The 22,371-nt window shown below is 44.2% G+C and overlaps 1 protein-coding gene across 2 annotated transcripts in view; it reads left to right on the top strand.

Annotated features, from left to right (window-relative positions):
* Positions 1 to 18,773, top strand: part of eipr1 (EARP complex and GARP complex interacting protein 1) — a 101,996-nt gene extending 83,223 nt beyond the window's left edge. For both annotated transcript variants that reach the window (XM_055505669.1, XM_029139809.3), the window contains 3 exons: positions 80 to 247; positions 3,924 to 4,091; positions 17,896 to 18,773. In XM_055505669.1, coding sequence (XP_055361644.1) covers positions 80 to 247; positions 3,924 to 4,091; positions 17,896 to 18,070 — 511 coding nt within the window. In that variant the 3' untranslated portion in view covers positions 18,071 to 18,773. The remainder of the gene's footprint in view (positions 1 to 79; positions 248 to 3,923; positions 4,092 to 17,895) is intronic.
* Positions 18,774 to 22,371: the final 3,598 nt, after the last annotated feature.

Here is a 22,371-nt window from a genome sequence, read left to right as displayed (position 1 = left end):
AGCCTAGAAATACTTTTGCTTGTCTCAACCCTGTGAATTATCCTCTCTCATGCTTCCTCTTTCTCTGTCTCCTCTTCAGTCAGATCTACTGTATAGAGAATGCCCATGGCCTGCTAGTTCGTGAACTGGACTTTAACCCCAACCGTCAGTACTATCTAGCCAGCTGTGGAGATGACTGCAAGGTGAAGTTCTGGGATATCCGCAATGTCCAGGAACCTGTCAAAACCCTGGAAGAGCACTCACACTGGTGAGTGAATTGGTCAAGGGGGTTTCAGTAAGGGTCTTATAAGATGTGGCTTGTGGAAATAGGCACTGTACTCTCTGTGAATCAGAGGTCCTGAGTTCAAGTATTTGTCATGACAAAGCATCTCTGTATCCCACTAAATGAGAATATGTACTTATTGAAGCACTTATGCTTTAGTCATTATAGTTTTTGTACACAGGAACACACTGGAACATAGTTCCATACAGTAGCTGAATTCATTTTGTTTTGTTTTTCATGTTAAGGCAAGGCATCCATTAGTTACAGTAACAGTATTTATTCCAGTTTTGACCTTTTACTACTTCCCTCCAAAATATGATTTGTAATATTGTGGCAACTGAAATTGCAGTACTACCAGCTGCTCAAATGGTACTGTATAGTATGTCCACTTTAAACCTTCGCAGGTGGCCTGCATATTTATACGCCCTGACCCCCCCTCCCCTTAGATTTAATACTATATTCATATATTGTAATACATCTTTTCACACGCTCGCCTCTACATTTGGGGTTAGGGTTAAGTTATGATAACTTACTAATTATGTACTTCTAAGCTACTAACTGTACTGAACAACTAAACTATTAGTGTAATTCATACAGGCTATTAATGTACCTGTAATTTATTGTTGATAACTTCTGTCAACTTATATGTATTATTAGTACACTTTACATATGCGTGCACATACCTATTATGTACTTCTAGGCAACTACTGAACTAATACTGAATAACTAAAGAATCTGTGTACTACATGTACATACTATTAGTACAACTGTAGTTTATTGTAGTGTGCTTTTAATAACTCATCAAACTGTAATATGTATTATTATTACACTTTAAGTGAATGTTTATTGAAGTACATTTTTTACGTTATTCTCTGAACTAAAAGTTTTTCTACACATACATCGTATGAACAAAGTATATCCCTACACCAATTGCCAGAAAATCCCAAGAGCACTAAGTTATTTATGTAGTATTTATTACTAGTTATTTATGGAAGAATTTCATTTTAACAAGCAAAATACAGACCAATGTGATAAGTAAATGAAAGCAAGGTTTTTGGGCATTGTCCAATGTAAGAAAGTGTCAAAAGTTTCTATAGGTCTACCATACCTGCGTGGTGCATCTTTTCTTTAGTCCTTTTATCACTTTATCACTGTGATAGTTTTTTTTTTCTTTTAACCGGCGTTTTTTACTGGCTGCTGGTCACAACAGCTCCTGTCCTCTTCCTTCTATTTATTACTGTCCTAGCTTACCTAAGTTTATCTTTCTCTTGTTTTGTTAATTATACCAGTGTGCATAACCTGTACACAACTTGTATATCATTCTGAGTTGAGCGCAGTACAAACGCTGCTAAAAAGCCACGATGTGCATTGGGGTCAGAGTGCACATTGTTTACAGAGCAGAGCAGTTGATTGCACTGTGCGGAACCGCAGTTCTGCAGAGGGGCAAACACCATATCCCCGCTGAACTGCTAGTGAAGACCTGCTGTGGATGCCGCGCTGGAAAACTACATTGGGAAAGTAAGAAGCGGTTCAGACCCGCTGTCCCCTCTGTCATGATGGGGAACGTGAGATCTCTCCCCAACAAGATGGACGAGCTTGCGACTGTCACACTGCACAATTTTCATCTACTGCGAGCGGACAGAACGGAGAACAGCGTTAAGAAGTAGGGAGGGGGTCTGGCTGTGTTTGTGAACAAAAGATGGTGTATGTCAGGACACAGCACCATTAAGGAAAAACTGTTAGAGACATTGAGCTGCTAGCGGTGGGCATGAGGCCATTCTATCTGCCACGGGAGTTCACACATGTTATAATAATTGCTGTGTACGTCCCACCCTCCGCTAACGCTGACACAGCTTCTGAGACCCTGCTCTCAGTTTCCAGCAGGCTGCAGACACAGCACCCACAGGCCCTCTTCTGGGGACTTTAACCACTCACCTCCCTCAGCTGCTCTGCCCACATACACCCAGTATGTGACCTGCCCCACCAGAGACAATTAAACACTGGCCCTATTCTATGCCAACACCAAAGAGGCCTACAGTGCATCCTCCCTCCCATCCCTGGGCAGAGCTGACCATAACATCCAGCATCCCCTGCCTGTGTAAAAACCTGTAGTACACAGGCAGCCAGTGGTGCCCTGTACAGTGAAGAGGTGGACAGCTGTGAGCGAGGAGGATCTCAGGGACTGTTTTAACACCATTTTGTGGACGGAGCTCTGCGGAGCAAGTTGAATCACAATTTGATTCACTTGACTGACTGGGGGCTCTTTGTGAACCTCATGGGGAGGACATTGATAGACTCAGAGACTGCATTACAGATTATATATAAATATATATAAATTTCTGCCTACATTTCAGACTTCAGAACAACAAAACCAGGGAAGTGTGGAGGGGCATGAGGACCATCACTGGCTACAAGTCCAGCAGGTCTCTGGACAGGGCCAACAAACTTAATAACTTCTTTAACAGATTGCAGGTTGGGCCTCTAACCCCCCCCCCCCCCCCCCCCCCCCCCCCCCCCCCCACTGCTCACGTTAGGCCCCTCTTCAGGGCACCCCAACTCACACAAAATCACAGCAGATCAGGTGAGAATGGAGCTGAACAAGTTTCATCCAACAAAGGCTGCAGGACCTGATGGAATCAGCCCAAGGGGCCTGAAAGTCTATGATCCCCAGCTGTGTGGTGTCCTCCAACACATCTTAAACCTGAGCCTACAGCTGGTGAGAATTCCTCTTGGGTGGAAAAGTCATGCATTGTGCCAGTGAATAAGACACCCCGTCCCAGAGTCTTCAGTGACTACAGACCCGTGACTCTCACCTCTCACATCATTAAGGTTTTTGAGAGGCTGTTCCTGGACTCATTGCGTTCTGTGGTCAAACCCTCAGTCAACCCCCTCCAGTTTGCATATCAACCACAACTAGTGGTTATTTCTGTGCATTCAGTGCATTTAACACCATTCAGGCTGTGCTGCTGGGAGAGAAACTGAATGTCATGCAGGTGGATTCAATATAATTCAATTCAACTTTATTTATATAGCGCCAAATCACAACAAAGTTATCTCAAGGCACTTTACAAAGTAAGGTTTAAGACCTTGCACAACTAAACCCATAAACTTCCACATACAGCAAGCCTTTAATTTGACAACAACCGTGGAGAGTAAAAACTCCCTCTATAACGAGGAAGAAACCTCCAGCAGAACAAGGCTGGATGTGGGCGGCCATCTGCCTCGACCGGTAGGGGTGAGGGGAGAGAGAGAGAGAAAAGCACAGCAACAACAACAGAGCACAGACAGGATGGTTGGATCAGAGACTGGACACAGGCAGGATGATCCGCAGCTGCCTATCACAGACATAAAGCACCAATAGTACCTGTAGGGGAGGACAAATTACTATTAAAGAGAACGAGAGAAGGTAAGTTGAACATAGAACAATGATGGGAGGTTATTGGACAGAAGAGGTGGAAGGAAACAGAGGAGCTCAGTGTATAAATGAAGGCCCCCAGCAGCTTAACTAAGAGATGGTTCCTGTGACTAACAATCATTGCCAGTGACCTGAACCGTCTCCCTACCTTCTCGTGTGTACATCCAACTGTGACAGCGATCAATGTTTAAAATAAATTCCCTCTGGGATTAATAAAGTCTTTTAATTCTTGAATCTTCATCCCAGGGTGTGGAGTGTCCGATACAACCACAGCCATGACCAGCTAGTGTTGACAGCCAGCAGTGACAGTCGCCTCATCCTTTCCAATATGGTGTCCATATCCTCTGAGCCATTTGGACACTTGGTGGATGACGAGGAGCTAAGCGAGGGAGAAGACATCCACAAAGATGAGAAGTAAAATTTTATTTTATTTTAGTTTCTGAAATAATAATAAAGAATTATGTACAGAGGCAGCCGGTAAAAGTGTCTACCCCCACCGTGTTTGGGATTCAAATCTGCCGCGTCAGTGCCCGGTTTGCACTGCGGGAAGAGTGTGTTACGTCCGTTTGGCCTATAGGTGGCGATTGATTCCCACTTTTGGTCCTAACACATCGTAGTTGCTTACGTCATATAGCCTCTTGTAGAACACTCAATGATCAGGTCATTGGTGGCCAAGTGGTTAACATGCAGGTTACAAAACTTTTTGTCTGGGGTTCGAGTCTAAGTGGAAGCAGTTTTTTAATTTTAATTATTGGAAAAACAGCGTCTCATCATCATCATGTGATCACGAGATGACAACGTTGTATTACTTAGTGCATGGATCACCAAGACCATGAACCGCTGGTCGCGTTATAGTATGAAGTTATGAACGTAAGTAAATTATGGCAAATTATGGCAGTTTGAAACCAAAAATAAGAAGCTGAACAGTGCGCCCTCCGACGTGCAGCGTTCGATTTGTGGCAGACAACCCTGATTTCTCGCTGTTGGTACAGGCATTTTTCTTTACGTGGTATGCTTCTTTAATGCACCACATGGCAAGACAGTACGGCACATGTACACTTTTTTCTTTACGCCGCTCTTACCGCTCTTATAAAAAGTGAATAAGGATGATCTAGACCAGGGGTCGGCCACAGGTAACAGCCACGTTTCAATGAAAAAAAACAAACACTGGGAGCCGCGGAGGGCAGCAATATTATATTATTTGAGAACATTCAACATTTGTTTTTTAATCCAAAGAAGACATAAAAGTCGGGGCTCAGAGATCTAACATTTTTTATTTTACTGACGGAAGATCGTAGCAATTAACAGCATACCTATTCAGTCCTCGTTCTCTTTTATATGGAATACGAGCAACGATCAAACGTAAGCATCATATTACGCCTTGTAAAACCATAAAGACTGTTCAGATCATTAACAGATGATAAAACATTGTCAAGGCATCGACAAGGACAGCTAATTCGCTTTTCCCTGCTTCAAACAGCTGCTGTAACTGAGAGCAACCCGTGCGGCATCACTGGTCAATCTGGAAACGTATTCATTGGTTCGGACGTTGTTCTGCCCGCTTTCATGTAGACACAAAACTCGTCAAAGCAAAAGAGCTCAGTGCAGCATTTACTAATCACATGTGAACGTTTTAATTTTTTTTTGTAAATAAAAATAATGTTTGCCCTGTTCAAACCTGGGGAATAAAAACGATTCTGATTCTGAAAGCAGCTGATCAGCTTTGTAGGAACACATTTCATATGGTACAGGTGAAAGGGAGACTAACAACCCAACGCAGCCGAGGCTGTAGCAGCAGAGAAACGCAGATCTTTGTCCTGCATGTTGATGCGCATTTCCCCTTCCCCCAGTGTCCCCGCTCTGGGACGTGGTTGGCCCCGCCCACTTTCATTCATCAGACAGACATGAAAGAGGGAATAACGAAATAAACAGCTGATTAACTTTGTAGGAACAAGGCTGTAGCTCTGCAATGACTTTATGTGGTACAGGTGAAAGGAGTAATAACGAAATAAAAAGCTGGTTAACTTCGTAGGACCTTGTAGTAGGAACTGGTATATTTAGAAAACCCAGTAGTCCTAGTGTTAAGGTGTGTGAACTGGGGAGGAGACGACAGCAGCAACTGAAGAGCGACTGAATAGAGTTGATGTCTACCTATTCAGTCCTCGTTTTCTTTTATATGGAATACGAGCAACGATCAAACGTAAGCGTCATATTACGCCTTGTAAAACTATAAAAACTGTTCAGATCATTTACAGACGATAAAACATTGTCAAGGCATCGACAAGGACAGCTAACTCGCTAACTGCTGTAACTGAGAGCAACTCGTGCAGCATCACCGGTCAATCTGGAAACGCATTCATTGGTTCGGACGCTTTAAGGTGTGTGAGCTAGGGATGAGACATCAGCAGCAACTGAAGAGCGACTGAATAGAGTTGATGTTTTCCCCGCTGACAGGCGCATTCATTTGATAATGCACGACCTTGGCTGACAGTTCAGTTGAAAAACACACTGAATCTTTATTAAACGTCCCTGAATAACATCTATGAACTGCAGTTTCTTCCTTGATTATCCATGATTATTATGGAAGAAGTGCAAATCATCGCCAGTCCAAATTGTGCAATTAATACTGTGTTTACAATAAAGGTAATAAATAATAATAATAGTATTTTCATTTCAAAATGCACTGCATATTTTAAACGAATGTCGAAGTGCTACAAATACGACGATAAATACATACATTTACCCTTGCAGTGTAATCATGTAGAACAAACTACTTGCTGCATTACTGAGTCTTAGACCTGCAGCTGATCACGCCGCCCGATGCTGCCTAGTCTCCCACGGAGCTTTATCTCGGACCTGAAGTATTTCTCACCTGCTGATCGAGTGGTACCAACACATTAGCATGACTATGCGCCTGGACGGGGGAGGGGGAAGGATGTGAAGTTTGCCTTTGCGACTGTGAGCAAACATGAGACAAACAAAAGCTTGGTCGAACTCAGATCCAAGTCATCTGAGTATGAAACACATCAAAAATCATTCAATCAATTCAATCGTGTTTCATTCGAGCGGCAGTCTGGAGCTCTCTCTCTCTCGACTGCACGGATGAGCTTCGATTAAAAATTAAAAGCAGAGGTTTTTTGTTTTTCGTTTTTCTCTAAACAAAAAAAAACAGCTTTAAATCCAATTCCGTGTGTTTTTGTTAAAAATATTTTTGTTCGGTTTATTGGTTTGTAAGGCGGTGCTTTTATTCAAATCTGTTTGCCGCCCATAGCAAGAGAAACGAAAACACCGGTGAAAGTGGCTGGATGGAAAATGAAAATGGTGAAACGTACATGGGCCGAATAAGTCAGATCAGCCACTCATTCAGTTACAATGACACGCATAGTCAAAACAAATTCTCGCTAATCTAGTGCGCCACTCCCCCGTTTCTCTCGTAGCATGCATCTGCACATCCATACATTTGTGTATTGATCACTGTCTGGACACATGACTCCAAAACACGTCACGTGTTTATGTAAGAGTTTGATGTCTCCACCAAATTATAAGCAAAGGTAACGGGAGAAGGACTTTTTGTGTTTTTTGTTTGTCTCTAAACAATAAAAACATTAACTCCAATTCCGTGTCTTTTTGTAAAAAACTAATATTTTTGCCTGTTTTATTGGTTTGTAAGGCGGTGCTTTGATTAAAATCCGTTTGCCGCTCATCGCAAGAGAAACGAAAACGCCGGTGAAAGTGGCTGGATGGACGGATGGGAAATGAAAATGTTGAAACGTACACGGGCGGAATAAGTGCTCTCAGCCACTCAGTTACAATGACACGCACAGTCAAAACAAGTCAAACTGCAGTTCTGCAGACACAAAGTAAACGCGTAGGAACAAACATGTTGCTGTAATGCGTCGCTGTAGATCTGCTGATTCCTGGCGTCCTGTCAAAATTACAATCGGCAACTGCTGTAAAACAAAGTCCTATGATTATTACGGTTATTTACGTAAAATCTACGACTATTGGAAAACATTCATTAACAAGTTGTGGAAGTTTAAAACCTAAATAAGCGGCTGTAGTCGTAGATGGACTGTGCTCTACGTCTTTACTTGGCCATGCGCGTTCAAATTATATTAATTAAACTGCGACCCATAATCACGGAATTATGTGAAGCCAATATGTTGTATCAGATGTTAGAGCGGTGGGTGTGTACATATTTTTAAGAGACGCCTTCTATTTAAAGACACGAAAAAGCTGAGGAGAATGAAAACAAGAACGTGTTGCTGCTGTGGCGCTGCCTGTTTTAAACCACACAGAACAATTATAACTTTGCAGTGAACAGAAAATAACTAAGCCATCAACAAGTTGTTGCCCTTCACACTCCCCACGTTTGAACACACAACAGATACTTAATAGTAAAAACCTAATAGTAAAATAGGTCTGGTGTAATATATGTGTGTTACAGGTAGAAATGAACAGTCGGACCTCAGTTACGCTGTAGTGCTTTGGAGGCTTCTAATCAACGCTGCGCCACCTGGTGGTTAAAACGAGACTAGCGTCCGGCCTTTTTTCAGCCGGCTGCAGGATTAAAAATCTTTAGTCAGCGACGCACTCGCTGCGCCGTGGCGACGCGTCAGTACTGCAGTAAAAACCCTAGTCACTTTGAACCGCTACCACTGTATTGAAATTTTGAACTTTTAACCTCAAACAAATATTTAAACATTCCAATATTTAACATAAATATCAAAATATTCAGGCTTGGTGACATTTCTTAGGTAAGTAAATGCAAATGTTTAATGTTTTTGCATGTCATTTGCTGAACTGCTGATTGAGGGTGTGTAATTTGTAAATGTACAGTACAGTAATCTTTTGCCAGATTTAGACAACACCATCAAAATAGAAAAATGTGTCCAATTTAGAAGCTTAAATACACTGTCAATAGTTTCAATAGTGATTTTTTTTAGTAACTGCAACAGTGTTAGCAAATTATTGTGTCAATTTTGTTTGTTGATGAGGCTGAAAAAATCAATAAATAAAGAAATGACAGGATTGTAGCAGGTCAGTAATAGCAGGGAAGTAAATGGGAAATTAGTGCTGCCAGGAGACTAATAGGAGATACACTAGGGTGACTTAGTAATGTATTTACAAACCTCATATTTAACGTTAGTTGGTCTAAGATTAAAGTTCCTTCCTATTCACATGCTGTTCATTTGCACTCGGTATAAGATGAAAGTGGAACATTTCGCTGGAGCATTGTACATTGATTTGAAAAATCGTAGTGGTATCAACTATAATGCTTACCATTTAGTGCTTAGTGCTTTCCAAACATGCCACTCTCCTCCATCTATTATGGTCCCATTCTCACTCTCATCCATAATGACCAGCTCTTACTCTTGACTGATGACTGACTCTTATCCACAGTTATAAACTCTTCTTCCTAATCACCAGCACCAGCTTCAGTTTTAACCCTTCCACTGTAGTTATTGACTACTCTTGGATGTACAGTAGTGGTTCAATATCCAGTACTTGGAAACCACACACTGTTTGTGCTACATTTTAGATTCATATGGTTGCATTGACCAGTTCTATCAAATCTGACTATAATTTGTTTTAAACAGCTTGAGCAAATTCATTAGGAATTTAGTTTTTCTTAAAATGTGTTAAAAAATTAATACAGAAAATTATTTTACTCAAGGTTCAAGCCAATGCAAGTATACAGTACATAACAGTTTGAGTGTTAGTATAGATTCTAAATTGTATGTGGTATTGTATTAGGGCAATAACAACGATATCTAAATAGCTAGGAAAGACATTAGCCACAGAATAACTATGTAGTGTCCATTTCTTCTGATCTCTCTACAAGTGTACTGAAATAATGTATGATTATGGGAGAGAAAGATGGTAGGAGTCTTATGAAAATATGTAAATATGTACATGCATACTGTGTCACATAGTCCAATACACACTCTATTCTCACCCTCCGCGGGTGGTCTCATCCACTTTCCAAGCTCGGGTCCTCTACCAGAGGCCAGGGAGCCTGCACAGTATCCTTGCTGTTCGTAGGACTAGGATTTTTCTAGTTTCTCATGTTCATTTTTCCTGATGTTGCCATCGCTTGGTATTGCCACATCCACCACTACGGCTTTCCTCTGCTCTTTGGCCTGCTCCTGTGTGGCCAAGATGAGTGCCTCTGTGCTGTCCTTCAGCCCAGCCCTTTCAAGCCATTGGTAGGATTTGTTGAGATCAGCCACTTCAGTTATGTTCCGGTGGTACATCCCATGTAAGGGCTTGTCCTCCCATGATGGTCCCTCTTCCAGCATCTCATCCTCTGTTCTCCACTGCCTGAGACATTCACTCAGCACGTCATCTGTCGGGGCCTTATCCTTGATGTAATCTTGGATGTTTCATCCCGGATAGTGGTTTTCACACTCACTAGTCCTCGGCCTCCTTTCTTGCGGCTAGCGTATAGTCTCAGGGTGCTGAATTTGGGGTGGAACCCTCCATGCATGGTGAGGAGCTTTCGTGTCTTAACATCTGTGGTCTGTATCTCTTCCTTTGGCCACCTTATTATTCCTGCAGGGTATCTGATCACTGGCAGGGCGTAGCTGTTTATTGCCCAGGATTTGTTCTTGCCATTGAGCTGGCTTCTTAGGACTTGCCTTACTCGTTGGAGGTATTTGGCTGTTGCCGCATTCTTTGTTGCCTGTTCAAGGTTGCCGTTCGCCTGTGGTATTCCGAGGCACTTGTAACTGTCCTCAATGTCTGCTAGTGTTCGTTCTGGGAGTGAGACCCCTTCTGTGTGGATTACCTTGCCTCTCTTTGTCACCATCTTCCCACATTTCTCGAGTCCGAATGACATCCCACTGTCCGAGCTGTAGATCCTGGTGGTGTGGATCAGTGAGTCGATGTCTCGCTCATTCTTGGCATACAGCTTGATGTCATCCATGTAGAGGAGGTTAATTATGGTGGTCCCGTTCAGGAGTCGGTATCCATAGCCAGTTTTGTTTATTATTTGGCTGAGGGGGTTCAGACCTATGCAGAACAGCAGTGGGTCTCCATCTCCTTGGTATATACCACATTTGATGGATACTTGGGCGAGTGGCTTCCCATTGGCTTCAAGGGTGGTTCTCCACAACCTCATCGAGTTTGCAATGAAGGCCCTTAGAGTTCTGTTGATGTTGTACAGCTCCAAGCATTCGGTGATCCATGTGTGTGGCATTGAGTCATAGGCTTTCTTGTAGTTGATCCAGGCTGTGCACAGGTTGGTGTGTTGCATTCTGCAGTCTCGGGCGACTGTTCTGTCAACCAGGAGTTGGTGTTTGACTCCTCTGGTATCCTTACCATTGCCCTTCTGTGCTTTGCTCATGTATTGACCCATGTGCCCACTTATCTTAGCTGCGATGATGCCTGACATGAGCTTCCATGTTGTGGAGAGACAGGTTATTGGCCGGTAGTTGAATGGGACTGTACCCTTTGAGGAATCCTTCATTATCAGGATCGTTCGCCCTTCGGTCCCTTAGCAGCTGGTTCATTTGTGCTGCCAGGCACTCATGGATTGCAATGAGCTTCTTTAGCCAGTAGGCATGGATCATGTCAGGGCCGGGTGCTGTCCAGCTTTTCACGCGTGAGACTCTTTGTTGGATGTCTGCCACTGTGATAGTCCCTGGATTCTGTTCAGGGAGGTTGCTGTGGTCTTCCCTCAGAGCCAGCCACTGTTGTCTCTGGTGTATCTCTTTAGGCGGCTGGCCAAGGCTTGTAGCCTTTGCTTGGCAGTTTCGAGTGCTTCAGGTATGGGCATCTGGCTGTACCTATTGGGCATCGGTCTTTTCATTGCACCTCTCTGCGCCTCTCTCATTTGGCTCACTTCCCTCCGAGCTGTCTTGATTTTTGCCTCCAACCTTCGTTTCCATGGTGGGTATTGTTTCTAATGGTTGCTCTTATAGCCAAGCACCTCTAGGATCACTGATGCTGAAGCGTATATCAGCTCATTGGTTTCTGTGATTGTTGTGGTAGGGATCGCTCTCCTTGTAGTTGTCTTCAGGGTTGCCTGTTCAATCTCGCCATGATCTTATCTTTCAGGTCCGTCGCTGTATCTCTCAGCGTGTCTGTGCTCATTGGGGCTTCGTACCCAATTTCCGGTTGGGGAGATGGTGAAACCTCCCTTCTGACCTGGCTTGCTGGCTCCCCCTTGCCGTAGCATTTGTGTTGTATCTCGTCAATCTCAAGTTGTGATAGCAGTTGCCGTTTGTGGATGTTGGAACACTAAGCTACTAGTTGCTTCGCCATCAGTTTCTTCGTTCCCATTCCCCGCACCTTCTCCCCTCTGTGGGCAGTGGGCAGCCACAGTGCTCTGGACTTGAACCTGGGAAGTTGACGCTCTACCTACTGAGCCACCAAGTCACTATTTGCTGCATTTGACTCATCCCCTGGGGGAGCAGTGGGCTGCCATGCAGAATGCCACCTGGGAAGCTAGTTCAATCCCTGCAAAGGCAGATCAAACTGCGGACCTTTGCCTTCCGTTGCCGACACTCTACCAACTGAGCTACCAGGCCACAATAATGTGCAGACCTGATTGTGGATTGTGTTGGAAGGGATCAGTGAAATTATGTAGATTTCTACAGTGGCAACAGTGAAAACACCGTGGTTTCCTTTCGTGTCTGACGTGTCAGCGCCTTGTCAGCACTGCATGAGACAGTGTGTTACGTCCTTTTGGCCTGTAGATGGCGATTGACTCCCACAACGTAAATGAATGTGTCATATAGCCTCTTGTGGAACAGTCACTCATCAAGTCTTACGTGGCCTAGTGGTTAAGATGCATGACTGCAAAGCTTTTTGTCTGGGGTTCAAGTCTGAGTGGGAGCAGTCTTTCAATTTTAATTATTGGAAAAACAGCGTCTCATCATTATCATTTGACCCATGAGATAATATTGTCATATTATTTAGTGCATGGATCGTCAAGACTATGAACCGCTGGTTGCCTGTGGCGGACCATTATAGTATTTAGTATAGTTATCTACGTAAGTAAGTTATGGCAAATTATGGCAGTTTAAAGCTGAAAAAAGGAAGCTGAACGATGCGCCCTCCTGTGTGCAGCGTTGATTTGTGGACAAGCTGCTACATTTTAAAAAAGTGATTAAGAATGATCTAGACCAGGGATTGGCCACCCGTAAATCACACGTTTTCCATGGAAAGCCAACACTAGGAGCCGCGCAATATTATATATATATAGAGAGAGAACATTCATTTTCCAGTGCCTTCAGTGCCTCTGCTGTGTTCTGCAGAAGTTCTCCGATTACTCTGCTATTCTCTGACTTATCACTTATGATGACGATGCGTTGATGCGATGAGTACAGAGGACTCACTCAGAACTTTGTGGACTAGTGCCAGCAGAACCACCTCCTGATCAATGCAGAGAAAACGAAGGAGATGGTGGTGGATTTCCGCAGACGGCAGCCTGCTGTCATCTCACCGATGCACATCCAGGGGATAGATATTGAGAAAGTGGACTCTTACAAGTACCAGTAAGTGCATCTGAACAATAAACTGGACTGGAATCATAACAGGATGCACTGTACAGGAAGGGTCAGAACAGACTCCACCTGCTGAGGAGACTGCGGTCTTTTGGAGTGAGGGGGCCACTCCTGAAGACCTTCTCTTACTCCGTGGTGGCATCAGGACTTTTTCAACTGAACTGTCAGCCAATGTAAGTGCATTATCAAATGAATGCGTCTGTCAGCCAGGAAGACATCGACTCTATTCAGTCACTCTTGGGTCGCTGCTGCAGTCTCATCTCCAGTTTACACACGTAAAGTGTCCTAACCGCTGCCGATCAATGCATTCCCAGATTGACTGGTGATCCCGCACTGGTTGTTCCTAGTTACAGCAGCTCTTTGAAGCAGGGAAAAGCGAGTTAGCTGTCGATGCCTTGACAATGTTTTGTCGTCTGTACATAATTTACAGTCTTTAAACTGTAAACAGTCTTTACAGTTTTACACGGTGTAATATGACGCTCACGTTTAATTGTTGCTCGTACTCCATTTACAGCAGTAGCTAAAAGAGGACAAGGACTGAATAGGTATGCTGTTAATTGCTACAATCTTCTGTCAATAAAGTATAAAATGTTAAACCTCTGAGCCCTGTCGTTTATGTCTTCTTTAGATTAAAAACCAAATGTTGAATGTTCTCAAATAATATAATATTGCCGCCCCGCGGCTTCCAGTGTTTTTTTTATTCCATGGAAAACGTGGGTGTTACGAGTGGGCGACCCCTGGTCTAGATCGTTATTTACTTTTTAAAAATTGTAGCGGCTTGTGTACCACAAATCGAACGCTGCATGCGGGAAATGATAATGATGAGATGCTGTTTTTCCAATAATTAAAATTAAAAGACTGCTCCCACTAAGACTCTGATGCGGCGGACTCGAAAGTAAACCACGGTCAACGCCGACACTTTTAACTGCTGCCACTGTATGTATAATAATTTACGCTTGCTTTGAGCTGGGATTCATACTGTCGTAACACTTCAAAGCGACCACCTTTTTTTTCTGCAGTACGTGCACGTCGCCAGCGTGCAACGGGTGCGTCCCCGACTAAGGATTTTTAATCCTGCAGCAAGCACAAAAAAATCAAGGTGCTAGTTTTGTTTTAACCACCAGGTGGCGCAAAGATCTTCTACTTCCGCCTCTCGAGGAGTGCAGACGTGTTTTCTCTCTGCTCCCACTCTGCATTTGCTTGCAGTGTCCTTGTCTTGTCTTTTTCTGAGCACCCTGATCTGCTATTCTGGAATAACATTTTTGAACATGGAGCTAATCAACTGGTCACTCAGCACATTGGACAAAATGTTTTCACAAAGGAAAGAATCTCCGGGAGAACCACTCTGCCCCTTGGGGACTTTTGCCTCCGGCTACATGCGGGACGCGTGGGATTCCTGGTGCCCCGTGTGTCTGGAGCCTCTGTCCATCGAGGATGCAGAGGATCTATTCATATTTTGGACTTGGAGAACAGGGCTACTAATGATTGACTTTGGTGGTGCCCTGCTTTATCGGAAGATTGGAAAGATTGGAAAATCTGCGGCCGGCTCATTGGCGTGTCCACCGGCCGTGGAGCTACAAACGCCGATGGGGGCCATGGTTACTCGGCTGATGGAATTACACCAGAGGATGGCCCGGATTGAAGGACTGATAATTAACATCTCAGCTCGTTCGGACGATTTGCATCAGAGGATGACCCGGATGGAGGGACTGATTGGTAACATCTCAGCCCGTTCGGATGCCAGAATTGCAGGACTGACTAATAAGATCTCAGCCCGTTCGGAGAAAGACAAGGGACTGAGGGATAACATCTGCAGACAGACTGAACACTTGGTTACTATGGTGACAGCCTTGTCTGACAGGCTTGAGGAGATGTCACGCGTGACCCATGGTCCCACAAGAGGCAATGAAGCCCTGAGTTCTGACCGATTGGAGTATTGATCTAGACAAATTTGTCATGGATTGTTAAATGTAATAGAATTGGCTGTGTATTACTCTGTCCCTTCTCCCTCACCCCTCCAATCTAGCTCACCAGCTGTCCTTCTATCTATCCTCTTCCCCTGTTGTGACTCCCTTCAAGGACAACTGTTGGACTGACATGTAAACATCTTGGTCGGCCTCGGTCATACTTCTATAAACAACACTTCAATACACTGATGCAGATACACCCCCTCCCACCCCACCTTACAGTCTCACTGTCTGCTCTCTGACCTTATCTATCTGTCCTGATGAACCCAAGAAAAAATTCCAGCAAGGTTTACACTTGTACTGTGTGCCACTGTATGTGCGTGTGTTTTATTGTTTGTACTGCAATTGCTTCCACTGTCGGACTAGCGCCGGTAAAGCTGGCTGCTGATGGGAATTTCCCCGCTGTGGGACTAATAAAGGCATACTATTCTATTCTATTCTATTCTATTCTATTCTATTCTATTCTATTCTATTCTATTCTAAAGATGTGAGGTCCGTTTTCATTTCTATATGTGTCTGCACATTAAGCACAAAAAAAGATGTCATGGTATTGTATCATTAAATTAAAATAGAGTAGTTCATTTTTAAATATTATAGATTATTATGCCTCTTTGCTCACTAGTGCGCGCTAGTGTTTGTTGTCAATTGCCGAAGCTGCTGATGTTTTTACATAGTTTCCAGGCCAGCCGAGAGACACAGTCCCTCCTCCAGCCAATCCAGTAGAATAATATAAGTATAATAACATAAAATAGGAACCTATATTTATTCATCAATCTGTGTTATAAATGTATTTTATGTGTATTTCGGTACTCGTCTTGTGGTTTGTTGATCATGAGGAAAAAATACTAAACAAACTGGATCTTCGTTTCAATTCGTCCTCTTTTAATATGAGCGACAAACGGAATTCAAGTTTTGTTGTTTTTTCGACACAAGGCACGGAGTTGGATTTGAAGCAGATCTTTCGTTTTGAGAAAAAAGCAGAGAACGAACGATGGTGCTGAGGAGCCACTTATTCATAGGCAGATTACTTGGATCAAGTTGTCAAGACGCACTAGTGTTTGTTGTCAATTGCTGATGTCGCTGCTGTCTTTATACAGTATGTCCTCGTGTTTAAGTGTTGGGTCCGTGTACGTTTTAACGGTTTGATTTCCCCCTCCAGAATAAAAGCTGGGAAGACCCTCCCAGTAAGTCCAGTAACTTCGTATTGTAACGAGAAACCCCCACCATCACGTTTAAAAAAGGACAAACGGCATTTATTCAAAGCAGCGTGTTAAAAACAAATAAACAAGCTGAAAACAGTGTTTTCAAAACCAGACAAATAAATGGATTTAAAGCCGTCTCCCATTTTCTCGTTTTGTGGAAAAAGGAGTCGACTGTGACATTGGAGCATTTTGCCAGAATGAGCTTTGCAAAGAAAGGACACTAACCATCCCCTCAAACTCCACGTTTTGGGGAATGATTTCTAGGTGGGAACCAGGACCGATGATTATTTTTTAAATGCGCAATAAAAAATATAAACAGAAAACACTTGAAAGTGTTTCCGCTTTATATTCTGTTTATTTCGTTATTACTCCTTTCACCTGTACCTCATAAAGTCATTGCAGAGCTACAGCCTTGTTCCTACAAAGTTAACCAGCTGTTTATTTCGTTATTCCCTCTTTCATGTCTGTCTGATGAATGAAAGTGGGCGGGGCCATCCACGTCCCAGAGCGGGGACACTGGGGGAAGGGGAAACGCGCATCAACATGCAGGACAAAGATCTGCGTTTCTCTGCCTGCTACAGCCTTGGCTGCGTTGGGTTGTTAGTCTCCCTTTCACCTGTACCATATGAAATGTGTTCCTACAAAGTTGATCAGCTGCTTTCAGAATCAGAATCGTTTTTGTTCCCCAGGTTTGAACAGGGCGACAACCCAACGATGCTACAACCCAAGGCAACTTGCACACAGCTGCAATCTCGTTGCGCTACTAAAATCACTCGGTTTAAACCCTTAAACCTGAACGTTTCCCTGGCTGCATCCACAGCCCAGGTCACAGGGAATATGGAGGAGAAAGAACCCAATTACATGACCAAAGAAATGAAATCATAACAACTAATTTATTAAATGCACAAACATATAATCACACCACTTGCTTGATTAACAATAATACAGACAGGTATGAACTAAACACAAACTAAACAAAAAGCAAGGTAGGACTGAAGTTCCAAACATAAAATGTAAGAACTAAGAATCACGGCTATGCAGGCACAATTAAATACTGTACTCTAAACTAATACTACGTCAAACTCCAAACATGTGAAATATACACTAGAACTAACTAAACCAGCACTGTATCCTACAGGCTAACATAAACATACTTCGTTCAGCAAAGACAAACAGACCTAAACATGGATTGACAAAGGACATGGTACAAACTTCAAGGGACACCTGACAGGACATCAAAAGAAACAAAACTCTCCATCATCAAAACTCTGCAAGTGGTAATTGATGTCTCTGGGGATACCACCCTAAACACATTTTGATTTATCTAGACTACACTTTGTATGCACGATTTTTTTTAAAAGCTTGTCTTAAGAATGAGTCCTTTTAGTATCACTGGGTGTTCCACACTGTTGCTCACAAAGAAACCTGCATAGTTTGCAGTATAATTTGGAAAACATCAATATTAATCTTCCTAATGTGATGTGTTCCTATTCCCTGTCCCACAGCTTACCTCTTTGTGTTTTATTATGTGATGCAGGACTAAGGAACCACTGAAGGATAGCATAGTGTCCACCTATGAGGAACATGAAGACAGTGTGTATGCAGCTGAGTGGTCATCAGCTGACCCCTGGCTTTTTGCTTCACTCAGCTATGATGGACGCTTAGTCATCAACAGGGTCCCCCGCACTCTCAAATACCACATTCTGCTTTGAGAAGGAGATTGTTTTTTGTGTGTACAAAGAAGATGGGATATTGTGCATGAATGTGATGTAAGTACACTTGTAGTGATGTAGTGCATATTCATTGATAACAGATGAATGTTCCTATTAAAGTTGAAAGATAATCCTAAAGTGTTGTATGCTTTCTAAATCTTAAGAACATGAACTACAATAATTAAAAATTAAATGTAAATTTACCAGACATTCTGAAGAAACTACATCTCTTTTAATCCATTTATACAGTTTTAGATTATGTAATTTGTGAATAGATTCTACGCTCACAAAAGAATGTCATAGTCCTGTGTCCTATGTCATTGCTGACATAGGCCTTTGCTGCAGTGACACAGTACACCAGTGTGTGAGTGGGTAGTCTGTGTCTGGACGAAATGGTTTTTATTTGTTTAAATTCACAGTGTCTCCAGGATTGCTCATTGTGCCCTAATAAAAAACAACTTCATAATTGTCAGTGTATACATACAGTACTTAAATTTACAGAAACTATATTTTTATGTTTCTTTTGCTAAGGATTTTGTTTTCATTTATACTCTAGATTTCTAAAACGGTTATGTACAATCAGTCATACGATATAAAATGTATATTAAAATATTGGTTTACTGTACTGAGGACATGATGGAACATAGAATACTTGATGTTCATCCTGATCATTTTGTGGTTTTAAATAAACGTGCGGCACAGATGTCTTGCTTTTGCTTGTCTTTGCAGCTGCATGCGATCCCTCATTTTTGGAAAGACTCAATACAGGAAACTCAAGAAATTACGTGGGAGAGCTGATCTGCTGCCACAACAATGCTAAACGCCGATTAGATAAAAGCTGCTGACGTCAAAAACTTGACTACGGCAAAACAATGAAAATGCTGAAAATAAGAAAACGTTGACAAAGATTAAAACGATGACAAAAGATGGCGATTAAAAAAATTCAAAAGTTGACCAAGGTGAAAAGATGTTGAAGATTAAAAAGTTGACCAAGGTGCATTGTTGACAATCATAAATAAGCTGAATAGCTTTTTGATTTGAAGAAAGTATTTGTAATTAATTCCTTAACTGTGTAATAGTTTATTAACAAATCAAAATTCACCAATCAGAAACAAAAATCTCGCCATTTAAGGCAATAAATTACATTGGTGCTTTTATTTTGAAAGAATTGAGGTTGTGTGTGAGTGATTACTAAACTATAACATAGTGGTTAAATAGTTATAATTTATCTTTCAAAAGCAAAAATAGCCCTATTAAAGCAAAAAGATTTAGATTAAGCCCTTTCAGAATAAAAAGCACCACGAGTGTCAGTGGTTCTGTACTGAACTATAGTCTCATTATTTATTGGTAATTTTTCAAAACCAGAAATTTAATCTGGCCATTAAAGGTAATAAATTGCATTGGTGCTTTTATTTTGAAAGGATTTAGAGGAAATGTGTGGGGGTAATAACGTTACCGTCAATTAGTCTTTAAATAGTCATAATTAACCATTCAAAGGCAAAAAAGTGCAGTTAAAGCTAATAAATTGCATTGGTGCTTTTTTTAAAGGACGTAGGGGTGTTGTGACTCGGCTTCCACGCCACCAGGGGCAGCCTGGTTTCACCCTTTTGGTTTTGTGTTCTTGTTTCCTGTCTTGTGTTTCCTGTATTAGTTTGATTGGGTTCACCTGTCTTGTCTGGTATTTAAGGTCTCAGTTTGTGCACAGTCTTTGTTGGTGCATTACTCGTTACTCATACTTGTTATTTGTTACTTGTGACTCGTCACTTGTTACCGTGCCATCGTGTTCTGTCCAGGTTTGTGTCTTTGTTCGCTGATTACGTTTGATACTGTTGTTTGCATGTTTTGTGTTTAGGATAGTTATTTAGTTTCCTGCTCTGCAGCGATTTTGAGTTTACCTGTGAGTTTTAGGTGTTAGTTTGCATGTTCTGTTTTCTGGTTCATCCTGCAGTCGCAGCGTCCTTAGTTTGTATTGTCCTTTCTGTATGTGTTATTATTAAACCATTTTCTCGTCAGTCCTGTCTCGGGGTCGTTGCGTTTGGGTCCTCCCTCCAGTCCAGTTTGTAGATTATTGTAGTTTGTCTCCACGCTCAAGGAGCGTGTTTTAGAATCTTGTTCGGTCCAGTTTGATCCTCGTCAGTAACAGAATGCACCAACCATTTGGACCCAGCCGACCCTTTTCTTTTTGTTTTACCCCGGTTAGTGTAGTGGAGCGCTACTGTAGGGGTAGTCTGTGTTAGCACTATAGCTTGTCTTGTTTGTGAGGCTGTGTGTTTGTGTTCACTGGGTGCTTGTCTTGTTTTCGTGCTTGTACTACTTGTTTAGTTTGTTTGTGTGTGTGTGTGTGTGATAAGTTCAAGTTCAGTGCCATGGATCCAGCAAGACCAGATCTGTCCCCACACTTTTTGATGCGCTACGGGGTCATTTTGAAAGCAGCCACTGAAGCTCCTAGGCCGGAGGCCAGGTTAGTAGCAGTCGAGCTGCTGGATGACATTTTGTGGGAGGAACCCTGGTTGTTTGAGTTCCCGGGTGTGGCAAAGCTGTGGGTTGAGGTGGGTGCGATGCGCGATGAGCTACAACGCGCACTATTTCGCCCCCCTCTTCCAGACTCGGGGTTTCGTTTTTGTACCGGGCCCCCAGACTTCCATGGACAGTCGCTCATCTCCAGCTCGTGGGTTGGCACGAAGATGGGCGTCACTGATTCGGCTCGCACAACGAACTTCACTGCGTCTGTTGCACAGCCCTCGAGACGTCAGCGTTCAAGGCGGAGGACGCTGCGCTCGACGAGACAGCAATGGAGGGCTGCTGTTCTCGCTCCTCCAGACCGGCACTTGGAGGACCAAGTGTCGGAGCCCGCTGGCCGTCGGCCGGCAACCGTGTCAGCGGGAGACCCTCTTACCCAGCGCTCTTGGGAGGGAGCACTGGATGGGGAGTCACAGCGTGAGGATGCCGCTGTTCAGACTCCTACACCTGCACCAAGGCACTTCAATGAGGAAGCGTCGACGTGTGCAGATCGGCAGTTCACTACTGCTGTGCCAACTCCACGGCCCTAGCGTTTGGAGGAGACGCAGGGCGTGGAAATACAGCGGGGCAGTCCTGTTGCACAACATCTGGTTCTGGTTTCGGCCCCTCGGCGTGGAACGTCAACGCCGCAGCCGAACTTCCCAGTACCTGCACCACGGTGCCATAAGGTGGCGGCGCCGTTCAGTGCGATTCAGCGCGACAGCACATCAGCTGTTGCCTTCACCTCTTCATGTTTGGCTCCGGTTCCGGCTCCACGTCTAGTTTCGTCTCTGGCTCCGGCTCTGGCTCCACGTCTGGTTTCGTCCCCGGTTCCGGCTCCACGTCCACGTCTGGTTTCGTCTCCGGTTCCGGCTCCACGTCCACGTCTGGCTTCGTCTCCGGTTCCGGCTCCACGTCTGGCTTCGTCTCCGGTTCCGGCTCCACGTCCACGTCTGGTTTCGTCTCCGGTTCCGGCTCCACGTCTGGTTTCGTCTCCGGTTCCGGCTCCACGTCTGGCTTTGTCTCCGGTTCCGGCTCCACGTCTGGTTTCGTCTCCGGTTCCGGCTCCACGTCTGCCCTCCAAGAAGGGCGCATCTCTGAGGGGGGGGCTGCTTCTTGTTTCCCCGAGGGCAGCACCACGTAAGGTTCCTGTCGCCAAGCCACGTTTGACCCTTGAGGTTCCTGGTGGTCCAGTGGAGGCCACGTTTCGTCGCGGTGGTCCAAAGAGGACGCCGTTGGTTCCTGTTCGTCGCGGTGGTCCAAAGAGGACGCCGTTGGTTCCTGTTCGTCGCGAAGGTCCAAAGAGGACGCCGTTGGTTCCTGTTCGTCGCGAAGGTCCAAAGAGGACGCCGTTGGTTCCTGTTCGTCGCGGTGGTCCAAGGAGGACGCCGCTGGTTCCCGTTTGTCGTTGCGGTGGTCCAAGGAGGACGCCGCTGGTTCCCGTTCGCCGTCGCGGTGGTCCAAGGAGGACGCCGCTGGTTCCCGTTCGCCGTCGCGGTGGTCCAAGGAGGACGCCGCTGGTTCCCGTTTGTCGTTGCGGTGGTCCAAGGAGGACGCCGCTGGTTCCCGTTCGCCGTCGCGGTGGTCCAAGGAGGACGCCGCTGGTTCCCGTTCGCCGTCGCGGTGGTCCAAGGAGGACGCCGCTGGTTCCCGTTCGCCGTCGCGGTGGTCCAAGGAGGACGCCGCTGGTTCCCGTTCGTCGTCGCGGTGGTCCACGAGTGGCCTTGGGCCTCATGGGGGCTAGGCCACCAGACTGGTCGCCTTGCCACCATAACCTCCCGCTGCTATGCTGGCCCTGCCTC

The sequence above is a fragment of the Betta splendens genome, chromosome 22 (genome assembly GCF_900634795.4).
Source record: "Betta splendens chromosome 22, fBetSpl5.4, whole genome shotgun sequence".
NCBI classification, from domain to species: domain Eukaryota; kingdom Metazoa; phylum Chordata; class Actinopteri; order Anabantiformes; family Osphronemidae; genus Betta; species Betta splendens.
The sequence above is the reverse complement of the archived record's forward strand: the minus strand, read 5'-3'. Positions and strand labels throughout refer to the sequence as shown.